At 42.0% G+C, this 21,670-nt stretch overlaps 1 protein-coding gene across 5 annotated transcripts in view; it reads right to left on the reverse strand.

The window, feature by feature from the left end:
* The window catches only part of zfhx3b (zinc finger homeobox 3b), a 147,674-nt gene that overhangs the window by 18,633 nt on the left and 107,371 nt on the right, over positions 1–21,670 (reverse strand). For 3 of the 5 annotated variants that reach the window (XM_079809295.1, XM_079809292.1, XM_079809293.1), the window contains one exon: positions 4,912–5,019. The exons of the other annotated variants lie outside the window; for them this stretch is intronic. In XM_079809295.1, coding sequence (XP_079665421.1) covers positions 4,912–5,019 — 108 coding nt within the window. The remainder of the gene's footprint in view (positions 1–4,911; positions 5,020–21,670) is intronic. 5 annotated transcript variants of the gene reach the window in all.

A 21,670-nucleotide genomic window follows, 5' to 3' on the forward strand; every position in this document is an offset into this window, starting at 1 on the left:
GCAGCAGCCCATCAACATGCTCAATGGTGGTTTATGAATGTTAGAGAGCTTTAGTCCTAGTCTACACTGAAAAAGAAAACGACTTAATATCTAAGGTCATTTTGCTTCTCTAGTCAATGCATCATGATTTTAGAATGTTTAGATATTTAGAGAAACAATTTTTTGGACCAGAGGTGATCAAGCAGTATGGCCCTTCTCTGGGTAAGTTGAACAGGCAACTAGCTGGTTACTAGTTAAAACATCAGAACCACAACATCAGAACAACGCCATCCCATGTGTCTCTATTCAGGAGGTCAAACCTCCTCCATCGTTCTCTCGTCTTTCCCACTTTTCTCCTCCCGGTCCCTCTGCTATTTAACCGTTAATACAAAGGAGTGGTCCAACTCCCCAGTGCTATAAGTCATTCACTTTTACCACGGCTAACAATAACCGAATATTATCTTTTTTCTGCTCATTCCCTCCCCCCTTTTTTCCCCTCCTCTTTTTAATCTGCAGGCCGCGTTGGTGCCCTGAGCAACAAAGGGCTATATTCCATTTCACCTCATATTTCTCAGGTAATTACTCTGCATCAATTAATTTCAAATAAAGAAAATTACAACCAAAGCCTAACGCCAACGCCACTCCATATTGCGGCTTATCATATCACAGTTCCCTTGGTGTATAACCCACTATTAAATGAAAGGACCACCTCCATGGCTCTGCAAAGGAAGTGCCCATGTAGCCCCACAGGCGCGACTGCTACAAAGACAAATTTAAAATGAAGAAATTAAAAGGAGATATCAATTAGTGGACGTGTTATTAATCTTCCAATTGCTAGGCGGGAGCTAACACCGCAATCACCTTTAGAGGACATACGCGCACTGACACACATAGATGCAACTCGCTCTCTCTCTCTCTCTCTCAGGACGGCATGCCAATTAGAATACAGGGAGTAAGACTCATAAACACAGGTCTATGTGAGCGCTGGCTCGCAAACAAGGACAATTTATAGCCTATTAGTCCTCAAGACAAAAATAATTTTAATTGAAGGGATGACAAGCTTTTAAAGGACGCGATATGAATATGCAAACGCGTTGGTGCTTTTAAAAGCGCTCTGATTGATGCTTTGTTTCAGAGACAGGGCGTTAGGAAGAACTCCAGTGACATGCTTTGGTAAATTCATCTTAAAACACCCTCAGGATGATGCAATAAATATGGCATCATAAAAACCATGACAGTTTTCATCCGTATATGTGCCATTTCTTCAGCGATATTCACCGAGTCAGCTGACAACCCTGACAGCTACGGTTGCGTTTACCACGATTATAACACGCCGCGGCTGGAGCTCCTGCCTATTCACATCAACTCCTGTAAAATCTATTGATGGACATCAAGGCCATGAAATAATGCTGGAGATGGAAACATGTAATACACTTCCTCTGCGTCCAGGGGGTGCTAACGTTCGCCTTGCAGACAGAGGACAATTATTTTGCTGTCCCTTTCTCTCCTGTGCACACACAAATACACACCGTCCCCCTGTGCATCCAATCACAGACATTCATATATTTAAGTAAATGCATAAGGCAAAAGAGATGGAACCAATTTGGAGGGCTGCTGCCGCCGTGTCAGATAGCGTCTGACCCGCATCAGATTATTTTCCCTCCCTCACTATAACCCCAGTGATTTGAAAGTTGGGGGTTGGGAGGAAAGATTCATAAACCCCCTGCCTGTAAACCGCCCCACCTATATTTATGTTAAACATTTCAAATCATATCGTGGTTGCTCCGTCGGTCCTTAAGTGAATGAGCAATTCTGCTCAGCTCTTTCAGCTCCACATTGCCACGTATCCTCCCCTTTCTCTGTCCATCCGTAACTTCCTCTATCCTTATTTTCTGCCCCATATCCGGCCTTCTTGCTTTAATAAAGCCCATTGCACTAACGCTAACCCAATGGATCAGGGCTCACCTTTTTAGTCTCTCTCTCCTGCGCTTACAATGAAAAATATATCTGTACGTTTTTTCCCTATATGTGTTGACAAGACACCCACCATGCACAAACTCTGCACGCACTAAACTACGGCTTAACTGGGATGTTACTAACACGCACGACTTGATTGTCACCTGCGAAGCGGCCCCACATTTCAACACCCGGCGTTCGCACGACTAGGACGAGAGGAAAAACTTCAACAGCACTAATGACAGACCCTAATAACAGCCCGCTCAGACAGTGTGACTCAAATCCGCTCGGATGCGTGCCTTTAAATAACAGGTTAGCCACGTCCCCATCGCGACGGAGTCCAGAATCGGTGCATTCTCCACACACATTCTCAGACAATCTCCAGCCAAAACAAGAGTGCCTCTGTTTACTAAAAGCATTCCAGTGCTTCCCAGGCAGGGGTTCAGAAAGCCTCTCGTAGCGGCGTCTCACGCCGCTCTGTCCGTCAATCATGAAAGCGAGTTCTAAACACGATTAGAAAAAGAATATAAAAGAGCTGCTTCCATTAAAGCAGCACCAGTATCTTAGATCACAACACCGCCAGGTTTCACTCTTCCACCCCCGTCACTCCTTCCTCCCCTCTCCACCTCTCCTCAGACATCAAACGGCACCCTAGACCTGGCTTCCTAATGCACGCTATTTTTAACTAAGCGTTCCTAATAAGCTGCTGGGAAGCCTGTAAATTTTTCATATGCAAGCACATCTTTCCTTTGTGAAAACACAGAAACACACTTATTTGGTGATTAGCAACTGACAGGGGGAGGAAAAGAATTGAATATTCTTGTATGGAATCGCATGCCTTTCAGAAAAAGACGCAGGGCTCCTAATGCGCAGAGTCGTCTTCTTCGGCACCACAGGTAACGGCTGAATTATTAATCAAACAGCTCATTTTAATGCTTTTTAAAGTGCTTTATTTTGATGTGTTAAAATATACTTTTAGCCATTTTCAGGCAGGCGATGCATATCATTATTTCTCCCCATCAAAGCTGAGTGGCACTCGCTCAAAGTGCACAAACAACTCGGCCTCATTTAAAATGAAAGTTGGGGAAAAAAAATCAAACGACGCTTTAAAAGATTTGCCTTCAAATGCTCCGATGAACTTTTTTTGCTGTAGTTTTGGAAAATTTAAAAATCACGATAATAATAATGAAATGTGGAACATGCAAAAGACTAAAGTAGTTTTTCCTATGATGAGGAATGATGTTATATCCTGTCGCCTGTGAGGTACAGCTGTAGTGAAAACCCTTGTTCCAGACAGGTGTTCGCCCTGACTACTTCCACCTCGCAATCAAACGGCTTCTGCACTGGCACGAATTGAACTCCTCCTCGTGAATGGAACTTCAAACACAAGATGGCAAGCAAAAATGGACACCTGACACATTCAGACCAGCATGCACCTGTCAGAGGACATGACTAATGCTTAAACTGCACACGCATGCATACATACAGATGTGCTTCCCAAGTTCCCAACCATTTTTTGTTTCGTTTTATACAGCACTATACATAATATTAAGCATACCTTCATTATGTGCTCCCTATCAAAGCATATTATTCTAGAAATATGATTAATATTATTAAAGTCACCTAAAAATAAAATACTGTGCAGCCAAGTCGTACATATATTCTTCTAAGAGTACACACATTACTTTATTTAATTGCCCTAAAAAAGCATTACAATTAAAATTATTAATTCATTTTCATTTTCCATTCAAACATGATATTTTTATATTATTTTTAAATCCTTCCCTCTACACTTTATGAAATATATGGGTTTGTAGCTATTTTTGTAACAAATCTTGACTTTAATTTCAGCGAGACTACCATAGAGGTAGTCTTAATCAAAGTTTTAAAGAATATAGTGTCATTTATATTACATTACAACAGAATATCTGTTTTCTAGTTAACATTTTTATTTTTAACAATGAAAAATAATTCTAAAACATGTATTAATATTTAGTTATTGTTCATTTAAATATTTGCCAATACATTATTAAAATCAAAAGTTGTATCTGTTAATATTACCTGAGCTGACATGAAGTAATAGCTGTATTTATATTAGCAAACATTAACAAAGATTAAAAACATGAATGAATGTATCATTCATTGTTAGTTCATATTAGTGCATTAACTAAAGTCAAGTCAACTAATGGGACACTATTGTAAAGTTTACCCCCCTTTTCTTAATGCGATACAATTCATGCACAGGTACATATGACTATAGTAACAAACCAGAGGCCTCTCTCTCTCTCTCTCTCTCTCTCTCTCTCTCTCTCTCTCTCTCTCTCTCTCTCTCTCTCTCTCTCTCTCTCTCTCTCTCTCTCTCACACACACACACACACACCAGCTCGTAATGCAGCACGTGCTGCAGGCCCTTGCAGCTTTCCGAACACATCAGCAGCACAGCAACGCACCACTGATCTCCACTTACACCTTCACAGGCCTCTCTCTGCTCTCCACTCCACTCCAACACCCCAGGCAGCCCCCCTCCTCTTAAACCACACCTCTCTATGAAACCTGACACCTGCACCTGCCACAACCACCCCCAATCCCCGCCTGCAAAATACTCCTATCTGATAGCATTCTTCAGAGGTGTGTGTGTGTGAGGCAGAGAACACGGTCACATGTGTTTAGACACATGGCTGCTCTGTAACTCTGTACGTAGGCCCTGGCTTGTGTTTTTGTCACTTGACCAGATTCGCCATAATCAGGGATAATTTCTTTCCCTGGGAATTCCAACTAAATCCTCAGGGGTGATACATAAAACATATTAAATTAAGCTCGATTCTTGGAAGGAAAAAAAAAAGTGCACTGAACTATCTGTGGTAAAAACACTAGAGCTGTGGAATATAAAGGCAACTCTGTTTCTATATGTACAAATCTAGCATTCCCCTGTGATAATGGACTCCCTGCATAGTGAATTGGAAAGATAGGGCTTACCTGTCCCTTTGGTGAGCTCCCTCTCCCCCCCACTCTCTCTGTCTTTGGTTTGGTCCTCCTGATCTGTGGTGGTCTCACTGGCAGCCTCCACATCCTCACTCAGCTCTCCTGAAGGGGGAGGAGAGGATGGGATATGTAAATCAGCACTCCATCAGAATTGGTGGAAGCACTTAAAGGGACGGCAGCATTTTTTCTATAGGAGCTCACAACAATTACATTCTCTGACAAGCATTTACAAGGTTATGAGACAAAGCAGATGCTCCTCTCCCCTACCACACACGTTATACCATATAATTACAGAAAATACAATTGCAAAAAATATATCTATTTATGAATATATTTTTTTTTCTTTTTTTTTCTGTAATAATATATTTGCATCTCCAAAACGCATTTGCAGAATTCTATATTTCCCTCTTTATAAGCACATGATTATTTTCATAATGTCTTATATTTTTGATGGCATCATTTTATAGAGATTTCTTTTAAAACGAGCCTCGACTCCACAGTTATAATTCTTCATTTATGCAGGACCATGACACAAATATCTTTATGGCTTCCTCTGTTTAATATGAACATAAAACTGCAGCAAACCGCACACATGTGGTAGAGACATACACACATTTTCCACAGCGGCTCTGAGCATGCAGACAGGAAAAATAATTGCGCGAGATTCGAGAGAGAGAGGAGAGTTTCTGTGCGTAGTACCTCTCCCAACGTTCATAATTACAGTCCCTTGCTGCAGTTTGCTGCGGGCCGCTCACCAATATCGGGTTAAGTTCATTTTTAAAACCCAAGGTAATGCAAAGAGAAGAAGAGGAAGAAAAAAAAAATCATAAATATTTAAAACTCAGCCCGCAATTCATTTTATTTTGCCAAGTCAAATGCAGAAATCCCCTGAAACCATCTTAAAAGCCCCCTGTTCAATATATTAGGCCATTTAAAGGCAGCGGACTCCCAACAATGGATCTCCAATAATGCCATGTGTAAGTAACAGAGAGAAGATGCTGAAAAACAGATAATAAAATGGGCATCAATCCTTTTTATTCCCACCTCGTGCCCCCCGAGCACCCCCTTTCCCGGGCCGAGCTTGTTTAAAAGTACCGTGGCTAGCACACACAAACATTGATTTTGCAACAGTAAAGTCCGTGGCAGTCAATAAGCCTTATCAGTTATTACACAAGTCAGCTAATTCTCAGCAAATGTACTTAAATGTTCTTTTGAAAATGCCTCCCCCTGCACTCTACACTCTATCAGGTGGGTTATTGATGTATCGACAGGACAACAACGACCGCTGAAATATCCTGTTCAAATATTCATCTCCACGCTTAAAGAGCGCTATTCCACGACAATATTCGAACCCTTCACTTAAAACAGCTTTTATTGTCCAATAACGTTCCAGCCACTTTAGAAGCCCGCCCGGGACGCGACTTGAATCCGGACCAGCCGGTTCCAAAAGCCGCCCCGCAATCCATTAAAGTTTATTCTCATCAGTGTACGGTTTCTAGAACTGTTAAAGTACAACCTCAATCCATCATTCTTCAAAAACGCTTTTTTTGGTCTCTGCATGAACATGGAGCGGCGTATTTAATAAACGCCTCCGCCATAACTCTCTCGCTGCGAGTAATACATCAACATCTCTAAACATTTCCATCTCCTTGACTTAATGTGCTACAAGAAACCATTTGTGTGTGAGTGTGTGTGTGTGTGTGTGTGTGTATCTAGAGCAGTTAAAGCCATTTACATCTGATGGTCTTGTGTGGATTGCTATGTGTAATTCTGCATTTTGTTGCAATGCTTTAATTATTGATGCACCAAGAGGAAACACGACTGGGGCAGACCGTTTGCCAAAGCCTACAATCGTTGTGGTTTCCGCTGTGGCATTCTGGGAGAACGTAATTACACAAGAAAACACTGGTATACAGAGTCTTCCGTACACTGCAAGGTTATAAATCTACGTGTGTTCATTCACAAGAGTAGTTTTTCAGCATTAAATATAACCAACAGAACTGTTGTTAATTTCAATTCAGTCGCATTTTTTTTCTTCAAAAGCTTCGGAAAGCAAAAACACACCTGTGTTCGGTGTAGATGAAGCACCTAGAGCTTGAGCGCAGTATGGATTATGCAGTTAGGCCATATTACCCAGAGCCCACACTGATTCAGTGGAATAACTGCCTATATATACATATAGAAAATTTCATTATTTCACAAACGTGCCTGTTTCTGTTATGTTCCCAAGGCAACGAGCAATTTCCGCTCTCCACAAACCAACATTACCCAGCATTGGGCTGAGAAATGGGCTGGAAAGAAAAAAAAAAGAGAGAAAGCAACATGCAGCACTGCAGTCTAGATAAATCCACCTTCACCAGGCTGGGAATTACTATATGATATGGAGTCAGAAGCAGCCAGATTACAAAATAATCCCCAGGTAGATTTTACACCTCTAGAAGAGCCGCGCCAGTGTGTCTAATTCCTGCTCTAGCACACTTACTTCTCTTAATAGAGAGTCGCTTCATGCAACAGCTGCCACCCTAAAATCATCTCTCGCCTTTTTCTCATCAGCATCCCGCTCCCTGACTGTACGCCGACCACCCTCCCCGCACGCAGCAGTACTCCGATAGGTAGACATTTAATTCCACCCATGGCCGTGTGACTAAGAGGCAAATGAATGTGCCTATTCCTCATCTCCGCCACCACCGCAGTACACAATGATTAAACCCGGGCCAGCCATAATTAATGAAAGGTCACAAGTGGCCTTAGAGTAAGCTGCAAATGAAAGGACCCACCCAAATGTAGTCATAGATCTGGCCTGGAAATAGATTAAGAGGAAGCACTCGCAGCTATGGCGAGAGGCCATTTGCTAACCCAAATCCTAAAAATGTAAAGGACAATACCCTGAAGGTTAGGCTTTCTAATTAATCGTCCTCATTAACCCGTCCTCGTACAGTGATATTAAACTTTTGCCTTAATCTAATCACGCCAACCGAATAAGCCCACCGCCGCGCCTGGAATTACAAAGCACGTCTGTTCTCTGAGGAAACACCATACCACAACATTTCAACACAGCCGAGCGTGGAGGGACACAGAAAATGGACTTTCCTTTTGAACGGAGGTTGTCTCGGCGGACTGGGAAACGCATGATAATGTGTGAGAGAACTGCAGATGAAACATTCAAACCGCATGCCCAGCACACACAGTCTCTCCCAGCATGCAGGATCTCACACTGACCTATAGGTGTCACCCTATACAAGCAAGGAAGAGAAATTGGCAAGACACATACACATAGCAGATGAAGGCAGAGAGGTTAGAAAGGCACAGACAAATATATACAGAACGCGGACAGAGAAATATGTGGAGATGACAAAAGCAGATGCTAGACAGGAAGTCAGCGCCAAGCGATGAGACTCAGAAGACAGCGCGATTACCTTCAGATGAGGCCGAGCTGCCTTCCCCTGTTTCCCCAGAAGAACGGTGATTACACACATACTAATCATACTGACAGGCACAAACCGCCAAATAAATAATACATGCTAACCACTAGCTTCATCCAGCCTCTCTTACCCAGATCGAAGGGCCGGGGTGCGTATTTATACCACAACCCCAGCATCCAACTCATCAGGAATCATCAGCCTGCCGCTCTCGAAAACACGTTCACATTGAGGGACCGTACCTGAGAAGCTCTTGGGATCCTCTGTAGATCTAGCATTGGCTCGCGAGGCGAGTCTCTGGCCTGCCTCACCTTTCCTCCAGCCAGAGCGCAGTAGAGCAGTGTGAGCCAGTCTCTCTGCTCTTTCTCATTACTCTCATTAGGATTACCGAAGCACTGGTTATCATTTTAACCAGGTGTCACAGCGCTCATCACTGTAAATCTGTGGGGCCACATTTCCCCTTCTTCTTTTTCCCCGTCTACCTCTTTCTCCCCCTCTTTTTGCCCCACAACAGACAGCTTCCTTGTCTTTAACGCTGCACTGTTGGATAAAAAAGCAATCTTATTTCACACCTCACGGACTCTATCTCTCTCTCCCTTGCTTGTCCTGTTTTTTTTCTTCTTTTTCCTACGAGATCCCCCTCTGGCCCCCCGCCATCCCCTCCCGCACCCCTTCCCTATATCAAAGCTGTCCTGACTTCGGAGAGCACGGTGTAAAATGAAAGTGACAGAAGGGTTCTGCGGGACAATGGGACATAGGCTCCATGCTGGGGGCTTTCACGCTTTGTCCGCTCCTCATATCAGCACTTCTCCGGCCCCGTCCGTGCCCCTCCCACCCCAAACAGGACCCCCCTCTAAACCACAACACACAAAAAAACACTGCCTTCGTCCCGGACCAGCCAACACTGGATGGGCAAAAACCCTTCCGAAACTCTCCACCAAATGGATTATAATCAGTGAGGAATAATTGATGATTGGCCACTGAATTTTTAAAAATGAAAACACAGCGGTCCAGAATAAAATTCACTTATACCACAGTTACCACGTGAATATGTCTACATAAGGTGTGAATGGTGCACCTTTATAGTTCGGAAAAAACGTGAACGTGAAATTTCAAGTCGTGAAGGTATAGAAAACTAAACAAAACCTCGGAATATCCGTCAACCAATCAGAAACAAGAATAAACTTAACACTACAAAAAGTCTTCCAGTCAAAGCCACTTCATTACTGAGCAAACATAACCACATCATCATGACATGAAAAAGAATTTAATGACAAAATATTTAAGCTGCTGTCCAAAACTGCTTTTGAAGCAAAACAGTTCACCCATTCAAAACAATGCACTCTGGGTAAACCCCTCCGTCACCATAAACACAGAGCGTGAGTCAGGCAAACGTCAGCGAGACCGACATAGTGCGCATGGTGACCACACTCCCAAACAACGGCAACTCCCTCCCTCTCACGCACACCCCAAAACACCAGGACGGAACAGGACAACCTCCGTCTTTATCACTCTCACACACTCTCAAAGAAGTACACACTCACCTCTATCAAGAAAAAGGAAAAGCTAAATACCTCTTTGGTTTAAAGGGCCGTGGCTCTGTATCGGAGCGGGGCTGAGTTATGTGCTAGATTCCTGACCTGCCTTCCAGAAGCCATGGCGTTCGCTCAGCACTGGCCCTGTCGTGACCCCCAAATCTAAATGTGAATGAATACTTTGTGTCTCCATGGGGCTGTGCGCCAGAGGGGGGGAGGCGTAGGAGTAGGAGGAGGAAGAGGAGGAGGAGGGTGGGCAAGCTAACAGCTAGCAAACTTTAAACAGCAAGTTGATCACAAACAGAAGGGAAAGCTCACTCTGCCTTAGAACAAGAGGTTCACGTCACCCCTCCCCCGTCTCACACCCAGCTCTCCATACACCCTCCGAGCCGACCCCACACGCCCTCTGCGCAACACTTAATTTGATCCCCCAAGCCTTTCAAAATCACTGGCCATTTCAGTGGACGGCTCACCTACTGGCACAGTCCGCGGCGGAAGGAGACGGCTAATCAGAGGAAATCGAATTTACACCGCCACTGTCAAATCCGCCTCTTCTAAACAGACATCATTTCGTTTCAATACCCGATGTGACATCGCATCACAAGCATGACATTTCCAATAGCTTCTGATCTGTGCCTGTCACCATGAGGAAGCAACTTGAAAGTGGCATACATCACACAGCTCGCACAAAATTACAGTGAAATACATAAATAAACAGAAGGCAGGTGTACCGTGTTGAGGCTGTTCGCACAGGACGCATGTCTGCATTTTGTCCAAGCTATTTTTTTTTAATTGCTTGTCTATGTACACATGTCAGACTGCCTTTGGTCATTGAGCCAGATCTCGATGCAATTTTTGGTTCCCACTTTTTTTTTTTTGTCCAATTAATATCCCAGACATGTCCAGCCATTAAATTTTTTTTTTTTATATATAATTTTGACTCAGATTGAATGGCTAATCAATCATTAAGAACATTTGGATTTGACCAATTCATAAAAAAAAGAACTAAAAAAAAAAGAAATTAATATGAAAAGAACAATTCAATCACATTCAAAAAATACATATTTTTGTAATATAATTTGATGAATATAATATAATATAATTAGTGCTGTGAAATCGATTAATCACAAATAATTGCATCTAACATAATAGTTTGTGTATATATAATATATGGATATATATACACACACACATTATATAAGCAAACTTTTATGTTAGATGTGATTAATCGATTTGACAGCACTAAATATAATATAATAAAAATATAATATAATATAAACAGTAATACTAAATTAGTTAACATGAGCTAATAATTAAAATATTTCTAAAGCATGCATTAATCTTAATGTTGATTTCACCATTTACTAATACATTATTCAAATCAAATCAAGACCCACGCTAACATTAACTAACAATGACCAGTCATATTTGTATTAATTAACTTTAACAAAGATTAATAAATACTGTAACTAATGTTTTGCTCATTCTTAGTTAATGCATTAAGTAATGGGACCATATTAACTATAGACATTTTCATGACTTTTATTTTAAAATTCCAGGCCTTCGGAACCCAGATTTTTAAAAATACAATTATGGATAAGTATTTAAAGTAATCAAAACAATAAAGCTCTTAACTGTTATAAATGTATAAAAATGACCTGTCAATACCATGGTACAGGATACCACTGATAATCCCACTGGGAACGCTGGTCTCCACAATGTATGTGATTTCAGGTTTTACTGTCCTTGTGGGGACATTTGTGCACTCAAACACACACAGGAGCCATTAGGCAGTGTTTGACAGCAGTCTCTAAAACACAAAGCACATTAAAAGCAGAGTAGTGTGCTGTGCTTTTTTCTGCCCTGCACTCTGTGAGGTTGAAAGGGCCGCATGGACGTTGCTCTCCTGCGCCTGGAGACATTTTCCTGCACAAAGGCATGAACGGACTGTCAGAGCGTCCCTCAACAACCACAGCGCCGCACTACTGGCCTACTGCTCTCGTTCTACCCTAACCTATCTTTTTCTCCTTCATCTTTATCTCATACTACACTGCTTTCTGTTATTTTGAGACAGGAGGAAAAGGAGGAAAAGAAAAAAGTCAAGAAGGGCAACCATATCCAGTCTGATATATTCACCAGTGGCTCGGAAAATGTGATGGTACAGTTGTGACAGCCGAGCGGATACCCCACCCCTCCCATTAAGGGCAGGGCCTTGACGGCACACTGAATATGTATAACCCAGAAAGAAAAAAAACCTATTGATTTTTCATTTGGTAAAAAGGGACATAAAAATCACATAACCTGAAACTGTCACAGCTCTTCTGTTCATAACTCATCTTTCCTCGTGTACGGCACTGGCCACAAACTCATTTAATTAGCAGGTGGATTGTTTGCATACACAGAAACACACACAATTGCATCTGTAACGGAATTAAATGTGATATTCCACTTGAGCAGTCATATTTGATGTGGAAATGCATGTTTGAATGCGAACACAGTGCTAATGTACAAACAGTGACAGCAGCGAAAAACACAATTCAGATGTCATTATATCACATTTCCCTTTTGTTAGAACACAATACAGTCGCTGCTTTTCATATCCCATGCTTTTCATATTTCACATTCAAATGTTCCCTATTAAGGTGGATACTGCGCATCAACCAACATGCCGGGCTTCCAAAAAAAAAAAAAGTTTGTGGACTTGCTGAGGTCCAGGAAGGTTTGTCCAATGTTTGTATAAGCCAGAGCCTGTCCATTAACAGCTACTTATCTGTTTACGTCTCTCTTTAGGCTGCTCTGCCTGGTACAGTGGGACGTCTGAGAAAGATCTCCGCCTGTCGATATATTGAGCGTGGCATTTGCATATCTTTGTAGTGCATCCATCTGCCTGTGGATCACTCTGTAGAGGTATTAGCTCAGAAAATCAATGCGGTCAGAACGTACGCACGTATGTATGTAGGGCCCACCTTGGTGTGCGGTCGTTACGGCGTACGCATGTTGCCGCTCACGGCTCCCGTGTGGATAATGCAACACAAGTCCACGTTCTTCACAAAAACAGACGTTAAGTAAACACAAACTCAAACAGGGCAGCATCCCGCCATAGGTGGGCTCTGTACGCACAGAGGTGTTCTGTAGGAAAAGTGTGTCCTGCGATTGAAGACCCCGTGTAGCACCACCCGCTTGTTTATGTCAGCGGACCAGGAGATAAAACAGAATTTTTAAGGCTTATGAATACCAGATGACTTAATCAATTTTATTTAAAAAATATAAGAGTGGGGTTCATATTGATGTGTTTGAGCCCTGGGATTTCACTGCACCCTCGCAGCTGGGAAGGATGTGAGAGGTGTGGGAAGAGCCGCCCGTGTGTAGCGTTCATAAGCTAAATCGGGTTGTGTTTGGAATAGCATTCTAGCATGTTGCTCTTACTTTTTCTGCAGTATGCAGTATGTGTACTATAGATGGCATGCACATATTTTGGATATGGAATATGTAGCTTTGCGTCGTATTCTGCAATAACGGCCGGCTGGATGTGCATTATCCCGCTAATTACACGGCTACTTGGCACATAAGTAAATAATACGACACAAAATATCGCCTTGAGTTGAAATCTTTTACGGCGTGTCTTTTTACACTAAGTGCAAATAGCCGTCTTGTCGGCAAATGCTATTTACACTAACTTCGCCCACTGACGTCTGGTTGGGCAGGACAAAATTACAGAAGAGGGTGGATTGTCAACAGTAGAAATAGTGTAGAAATAGGCATGACATTTTGACTCAAATCGCCTCGAGGTTCGAATCCGCCTTTTGCCGAACTCACACTACTCCCTTTTCCCCATCATATATCAGATCAGAAAGGCATTTATTTTTAAATAAAAATTAAGCACATATTTGAAAAGTGGATATAAAGTCTCTAACGTGTGTTTAATAATAAAGTGTATATCGTTAAGGGGTCAAAATATCACTATTTTCACTTAGTGCAAATAGCCGTTGCCTATATTTTATTAGGTCTTTAAAAGCAAAGCTTCCGCGAAGCAGCCAGCGGCAAGTTCAAATTAGACGAATGTGGCGAGCGAGAGGCCGGTGAGTGATTTGATGAGCGCCAGCTGCGCGCCACACTGGTCTCGGATCTCACGGGAGATTGACGGGAGCATAAAACGAGGAGCGATGACAGTGCATGACGAGACCGGTGTGGCGCTCATCATCAAATCACTCACCGGTCTTGCCTCGCTCTCACGGCTCTCGCTCGCCACAACGGACATTTAAGCGATACGGTACAGTCATACCACTTATTACACAGCATTTCACCAAATAAATATTTATGGGGATGAGAGATATTAATTTGAGATGAAACTGTTTTAAAATCGTACCTGTTTGTTAACTTATAATCCATTACAGTGTACAAAACAATTGTTGCAAAATGACGGCAGCTGCGTTTGTATGAAACAAGAGAGTCTGCAATACCTGGATAATTGTACCCATAATATTGATTTGAGTTTTAATATTTTATTAGCTCACCAAACGCAAAACTTCCATGAGGAAAAAACTATTCCTAGCAAGCGTATAGTGCTAACACCGGATGACACTTTGGTTATCCATTTTTACCGGTTGTTATCAGGGAATAACATACTGCGGGATGGCGCGATTGACCAATCAGAATCAAGTATTCCACAGAGCTGTGTAATAACAACTGATATGCAGCAGATCTTACAGCTCAGAATGCTATATCATTTCTGACAATTATTTTCCAGTGAACGAATATCCACCATGTTTTAGCTTACTCCTCCTTGACTAATTGGTTTTTGTACACTCATTAACAATTTAAATATTTTTTGGTCGTGACAATACTGTAGCATTCTACTTTTTTTTCCACATTCTACTTTTGAAAAATAGCAGGCGGTGTGCAGTGTGTAGTAAACAGAACACCAGTGTTCCGTTCGGAACGCAGCCAGGCAGAGGCAGCGGTGTGGACACACAGAAAAGCTTCCCCCTGCACACACACACCGGATCGCTGCAGTTCCACCCCCAGTGGCAGCTAATAGCAATCCGCTACAGAAATCCAATCTTTACGTTGTGCAGGCACTTAAAACAAGCTCAGTACCGGCACCAGTTATTGAAAAAAGGGAAATACGGTTCATCCGTCCCACTTTCAGGCCATTTTCTAATACAAATCAAACACTTGCTGCTCCCTTCCTCCATTTGTCTTTCTTTCTGGGCCTCTTTGCATAACCCATCCATTACGTTCACATGAAATATGAAAAGGCAATATCCTCTCTGTGTTTGTACTGAAGCGTAATGCGATTGTGTTGTCATTTATAGGAAATAATCGCAAACCTCTCTTTCATTTTCCAGTTCAAATAACCATGAAAAATTAGCCCGCAATGTCAGGAGGGACAACAAAGGAAAGCGCGCAGACTATCGCTTCACCACTGCGCTTGACATTTCTCCTTAATAGGAAAATGTCTGGTTGCTTCTATCTTCCTTTTTTCGTTACAAATAAAGCCTTTTCTCTTTCTTAATTAAAAAGTTCTGCACTTTGATCTGTAGAATCTCGCCTTGCTCACTCTCTTTAGTGACAAAGAGGCGTTTGGGTCGACCCAGCGTGAAGTAATTGAGCAGGGGGGTCATCCCGAACCCCCGTTTTTCGCCCTCCACCGCACACACACACACACACACACACACACACACACACTCTCTCTTTCTGTAGAACAAGACAGCATCTAATGGCCACTAGCGAGGACCGTTGTCGCCATACTGGGGTCTGGATCTCTCTGTGGCTAACGTCCTGCAGCCGGGATAAATAATTCAGCAGCCATCAGATGCCCCGGCTGCATGGCAACAACCAGCCTGCCCTCTGATCTCGGATCAGCTGATGGTCACATATCTAATACGGCAGCTTTAACAATCGCTGCTCTTTTCGTGCCGTGAGACGCCCAGACACTGCGGGGCTGCACTGTCTCGAATGCGCCTATTTACAGTGAGAAGCAAACTAGTGGTAATTGGATTGCTATCCGTGAAAGCTCCATAATGACGCTTAATAGACATGCATTGTTTTTCTGCAGTAATTATGCACAACATGATCGGCCCCATCTCCATTTTCTGATGTAATTACTATAGATATGTTTATCCGGCTGACAATTAATATTTGCGTGTGTGTTTTGTGCATGAGTATATGCCCTAGTATATGCATGCATTCTGACAGCCCAACTAAAACGTTGTACTTCAGAGCTCACGCCAAATGAAAGGAAATGCTCGTTTTTTCATAATTAAAGTCACACTACATTCTCATTACAGGGTTGCAGAGCACATATTCATCTAGGGAATGATGTGGCGAAAAGTGTAAATAGCAAAATGAAAATTTACAGTGCTTAAGAGCATCTAGGACTCTTTCTGTAACAGCCGCTAAGATGGTAACAATAGCGAGCTGCGGCACACAAACATTAGGCAAATATTAGTGTCCATAAAGGGACAATTCACTGTAAGCTTGATTGAAAATAATAAAAAATAAAACATGAAATAAAACAGTAGAATTACTGCAGTATCATTAACCAGACGATTGTTTTGATTTCAACACACATGAACAAAATTCATTAAATGTACTGGTGGGCGAAGATAATTTTTGTCACGTCGAGACAAATGAGGTGCCCAAGGAAGCAGAATGCGAACATGACATAACGCTGCTCAAAAGTATCTCTCCTTCCTCTTGTCAGTTTATTTATTTATTATTTCTATGATTGCAAATTTACATATTTCAAAAGGAGGATTATAGTTTGTGATGCATATAATGAGATTTCCCCTCAAAAAGCTAATGAAAAAAGACTCATCTTATGCAATTAGCTGGGGCTTATTTATTCTCCTCCTGTAATGTATTAATTCATTATCGCATAATTCAGGCATTATTTATTTATTTGATTACATGCACACCTTAAAGCCTTAATTACAATAGAAACTGGGGAGGTCGAGGAAGAGAGGCGACGCACCAACTCAGCTATCAGTCGATCTAGTTATCCATTTAATCTCGAGAGTATATCCATCCAATCTCTTATCAGCAGCCTCTAATCTCAGTCTAATCAGTTTACCAATTTGCTGTATGGCGACTGGCTCACTGGAAAGAAAGGACTCAAAAACATTCTTAAAAAAAAAATGCCGCAAACAACGCTAAAATTGGGGATTTTGCTTGTCTTTTCCGTCCTTTCCCCTCTTCCTTCGCTCTATCTATCTTTTCAGTGGCTACAGTTCCACGGTCAGTTTGGTGGTATTCAGCTCCACCAGCATGGGTCACATATGTCAAGTGAGCACACTTAATTTCTTTTCAATTTTTTCTCGCACACCGTTTACGCTTTTAACGACAGCCGCACGGCACCCAGGACTTCATTTTAAGCTGGGCCCTGGGAACGACGCCGCTTTTTACAGATATTCACAGTCGTAATTTGCTCCAAAAGCATCTCTGTTTTCCCTTCCAGCCCTCCAAGGCCACTTCCTCCCACAGCCGAAAGTGCAGCCCTTCACCTCGGAACATACCTATTACTCTGCCTCATATTTATTTCGGCTAGCCATAAGAGTTCGGCTTCATCTGACATGTGTCATGAGTCAGTTTGAACAGACAGGACACGTGGTGCAGTGTGAAGTTTGAGAGCAGCGTTGTGACAAGCTCCTGGAGAGGGGAACAGAAATAATTACAGTCACTCCTGTTACTCAGCGAGTTATCTTTGGCTCAGGGAAAGAGAAGAAAAAGACTAGAAATGTGAATGATCGCACTAGCCTTGCTCAAACATGCGTTGGCTGTCTAAAAATAACAGGAAGTAAAAAGAAGCCCAACCTTGCCTGTGTTTTATTTACATGATCACATAAAATGCTCCTAAGTCTAGGCCTATATATACATACCATACCAACCAGGAATAACATTATGACCACCTTCCTAATATTGTGTTGGTCCCCCTTTTGCTGCCAAAGAGGCCAAAGATACCAGGGAATACCGTTTCCATGAAAGGGTGTACATGGTCTGCAACAATGCTTAGGTAGGTGGTACGTGTCAAAGTAACATCCACATGGATGGCAGGACCCAAGGTTTCCCAGCAGAACATTGCCCAAAGCATCACACTGCCTCCGCCGGCTTGACTTCTTCCCATAGTGCAACCTGGTGCCATGTGTTCCCCAGGTAAGCAACACATACACACCCGGGCATCCACGTGATGTAAAAGAAAATGTGATTCATCAGACCAGGCCACTTTCTCCCATTGTTCTGAGGTCCAGTTCTGATGCTCACATTGGCTCTTTCGGTGGTGAACAGGGGTCAGCATTGGCATCCTGACTAGTCTGCGGCTATACAGCCCCGCACACAACAAACTGTGATGCACTGTGTATTCTGACACCTTTCTATCAGAACCAACATTAACTTCTTGAGCAATTTGAGCTTCAGTTGCTCATCTTTTTGATCGGACCATATGGGCCAGCCTTCGCTCCCCACGTGCATCAATGAGCCTTGGCTGCCCATGACCCTCTTGCCGGTTCACCACTGTTCAGTCCTTGGAGCACTTTTGATAGATACTGACCACTGCAGACCAGGAACACCCCACAAGAGCTGCAGTTTTGGAGATGCTCTGACCCTCTGTCGTCTAGCCATCACAATTTGGCCCTTGTCAAATTCACTCAAATCCTTACTCTTGCCCATTTTTCCTGCTTCTGACACAAATGTTCACTTGATGCCTAATATATCCCACCCACTATAACTATAACTATAACTATATATATATATTATATATATATATATATATATATATATATATATATATATATATATATATATATATATATATATATATATATATATATATATATATATATATATAATATATTATATATATATATATATATATATATATATATATATATATATATATATATATATATATATATATATATATATATATATATTCAAATATTGAATTGAAAGCACAACTTCATGAAAGGGATACGTCTAAAGATTGACAACTTGTCTGCCTTTTGGCTTTGTCAAATTCTATAAATATGAGAATTTGCATATTTTTTGTAGTCATTTATTTGGTTTGGAGGACAGGTTGTTGTTGTTTTTCTTTAACAAGCATTCTTTGTAATCGACCTTTCGTCCATAACAGGGATGAGGATACACTGTGTCCACATCAGATAAAAAATATACATATTATAGATTTAATATGGTCCAAATGTTAAATGTGTAATGTAAATGGGGAAAAAAAAGAAATAAATAGAGCAACAACAAACAAAAAAATGCTTCTGCTGACATAAAGTACAAGTAAGTGTGGTATAAGGAGAACCAATGAAAAAACAGCGACTGATGGGCTCATCAGCCAGGCGAGCTAAATATTCTTATTAATTTATGCAGTGTGAGAGGAATGCTTGGCCATGCAATTAGTATTACTTTCCAACTTTCAGAGGAAACGGTAAGGCTAATGGTCTCAGGATCAACTCGGCAGCATGTTGTGGAATGAAAGGTTAGCTTGTGTGTGTGTGTGTGTGTGTGTGTGTGTGTGTGTCAGTGTGTGTCTGTCTGTGTCTTCTTTGTGCTGACTCTGCAGAGCGAGAGAGGAAGAGAGAGAGAGAGAGAGAGCCTGCTTGTCACTGGTCTCTCTTGGGCAAGCATGGGATTAACTATTATTTTGCTCCTTTGAGACCACCATTGCACCTAAATTGGTTCCATGGTTTTCCACCAATCCCTCCACCAAATTCTGCAATCGCAGGCCAGCGCTGCAAATTCCTGCTTTTATTTACAGAGCTCCTGTTATTGCTGTTTTTATTGTTGCTGTTGATGTCGTCCCCGCTGTGGAGGCTTGGAGCAGAAGACTTCTCTCTCTAATTAGCCAGAGGTCTGTCTCATTGAAATGAGGGAGCAGGTAGCTCACATTAATTATTCATCCCACAGGTAAACATTGGGGCGGCCATGCCTGATGAGTGGACTGAAAAGATGAGCTGGGTGAAGCCACTAACTAATACAGACCTCTCCCCCGGGGGCTGCTGGGAGGAAAATAAACAGAGTGCATTAGACTCTGAAGAATCCTTTGGACTTTTTTAGTTTTAACAAAACAACAGCGCTTCTAATACCACCAGGAGCAATGAGGTATTAGAACGGGACAGTTGCCTAAGCGCGAGTTTCACGGGCGGGCCGACTAGGCTTAGGCTGCCTCCGCTTTCAAATTAAGCCCAAATTGCACATTTATTCTGCTTCCTTTTATCCAGAACCAGATACAAGCGGAAGCCTCATCCCAGATCCTCTTTTTTGTGCTTTTATTATTTTCCCTCTCTGTCTGAGCTCCAGCAAAAACAGCCTCACATGGCTCCAGCCAGGACTGGCGGCCTCATGAGAAAGCTGTGATAAGAATTCATTTCTCCCAATTATGTGCTCTTGTCCACTGCTTCAGTTCATCAGTTCAGTGCAGCCAAGTCAATGAAAGGGCTTGTAATGAAGCAATCAGATGCAGCCTGGCTCCCAGGGCCCCGGCTCCAGGCTTCCCGAGCAGGCCAGGCCAACCTACGGGAGGAGCTGGTGCTCGCGCAGATGGTCTACAGCTTTATAACGACTGTAAGATCGAGATCTTGCTTATAAAAATGGGAGAAGATCAGTCTGATCTCAGCTCCGGCCTCTCTGAGATGATAAAGATTGCAAGCATCCTCAAAGGGATAGTTCACCCAAAAATGAAAATTCTGGCATCATTTACTCATCCTCAAGTTGTTCCAAACCTGTATAAGTTTCTTTGTTCTGCCAAGCACAAAATAAGAATATGGGGAACTAAACAGTTGATGGAACCCATTGACTTCCATAGTAGGGAAAACAAATTCGATGGAAGTCAATGGGGTCCATCAACTGTTTGGTTACCTTCAAAATATCTTCTTTTGTGTTCAGCAGAACAACGAAATTCATACAGGTGGCTCAGGTCTCTCCTTTAATATAAATATTTGCAATGTTTTATCACCATGAAAACTGCAAAAACCTAACAGTACAATTGAAATACAGAACAACTAAATGAAACGAGTTCATTTTCACTCAAATATTACTGAAAATTAATTTTGTTTATTGTTTTATGTTGGGATTAATAGGGGTTTCTACTATGTTGCAGTTTTATATCTATCAGTTAACCGCAAAAGTTAATGACGTTTATGCAATCATTGTATGAGTTGGTTTAGTCAATGTTTCAAATAAAATGCAACTAACATTCACTAACTTAAAGGGATCACTAACTTATAGGAGTTGGTGGTCCAGTGGGTTAAACCATGGAACTGATACGCAGAAGGTTGCTGGTTTGATCCCAGCGGTTACCACCAGTGTGTCCTTTATCCCTTGAGCCCTTTTCTCCATGTTGCTCCAGGGGGATTGTCCCTGTAATAAGGCCACTGTCGCTTTGGATAAAAGTGTCTGCCAAAATGTAAATGTAAATGGATCACTGTAAAAATCGGAGAGCTTTCTGTCCCTACGTTGACAGCTACGCAACTACCACTTTGACGCTTCAAAAAGTTCAGAAAGAGAAGTTCATAAAGTTCATAAACCTCATCAGTTCTCGCACGTCAATCAAACATGCCTGAGCTTCCTGAGCTGTTCATCATATAAAGCGATCAAGTCTCTTCAGAAAATTTTGACTAAACCACTCAATTCATATGGATTCAATCTCTTTATTAACTTTTTGAAGCGTCAAAGTGGTTGCGTAGATGTCTATTGAGGGACAGAATTCTCTCAGTTTTCATCAAAAATATCTTCCAAAGACGAACAAAAGTCTTACAGGTTTGGAATGACACAAGGGTGAGTAATTATTGACAG

The sequence above is a fragment of the Gobio gobio genome (genome assembly GCF_949357685.1).
Source record: "Gobio gobio genome assembly, chromosome: 2".
NCBI lineage: Eukaryota > Metazoa > Chordata > Actinopteri > Cypriniformes > Gobionidae > Gobio > Gobio gobio.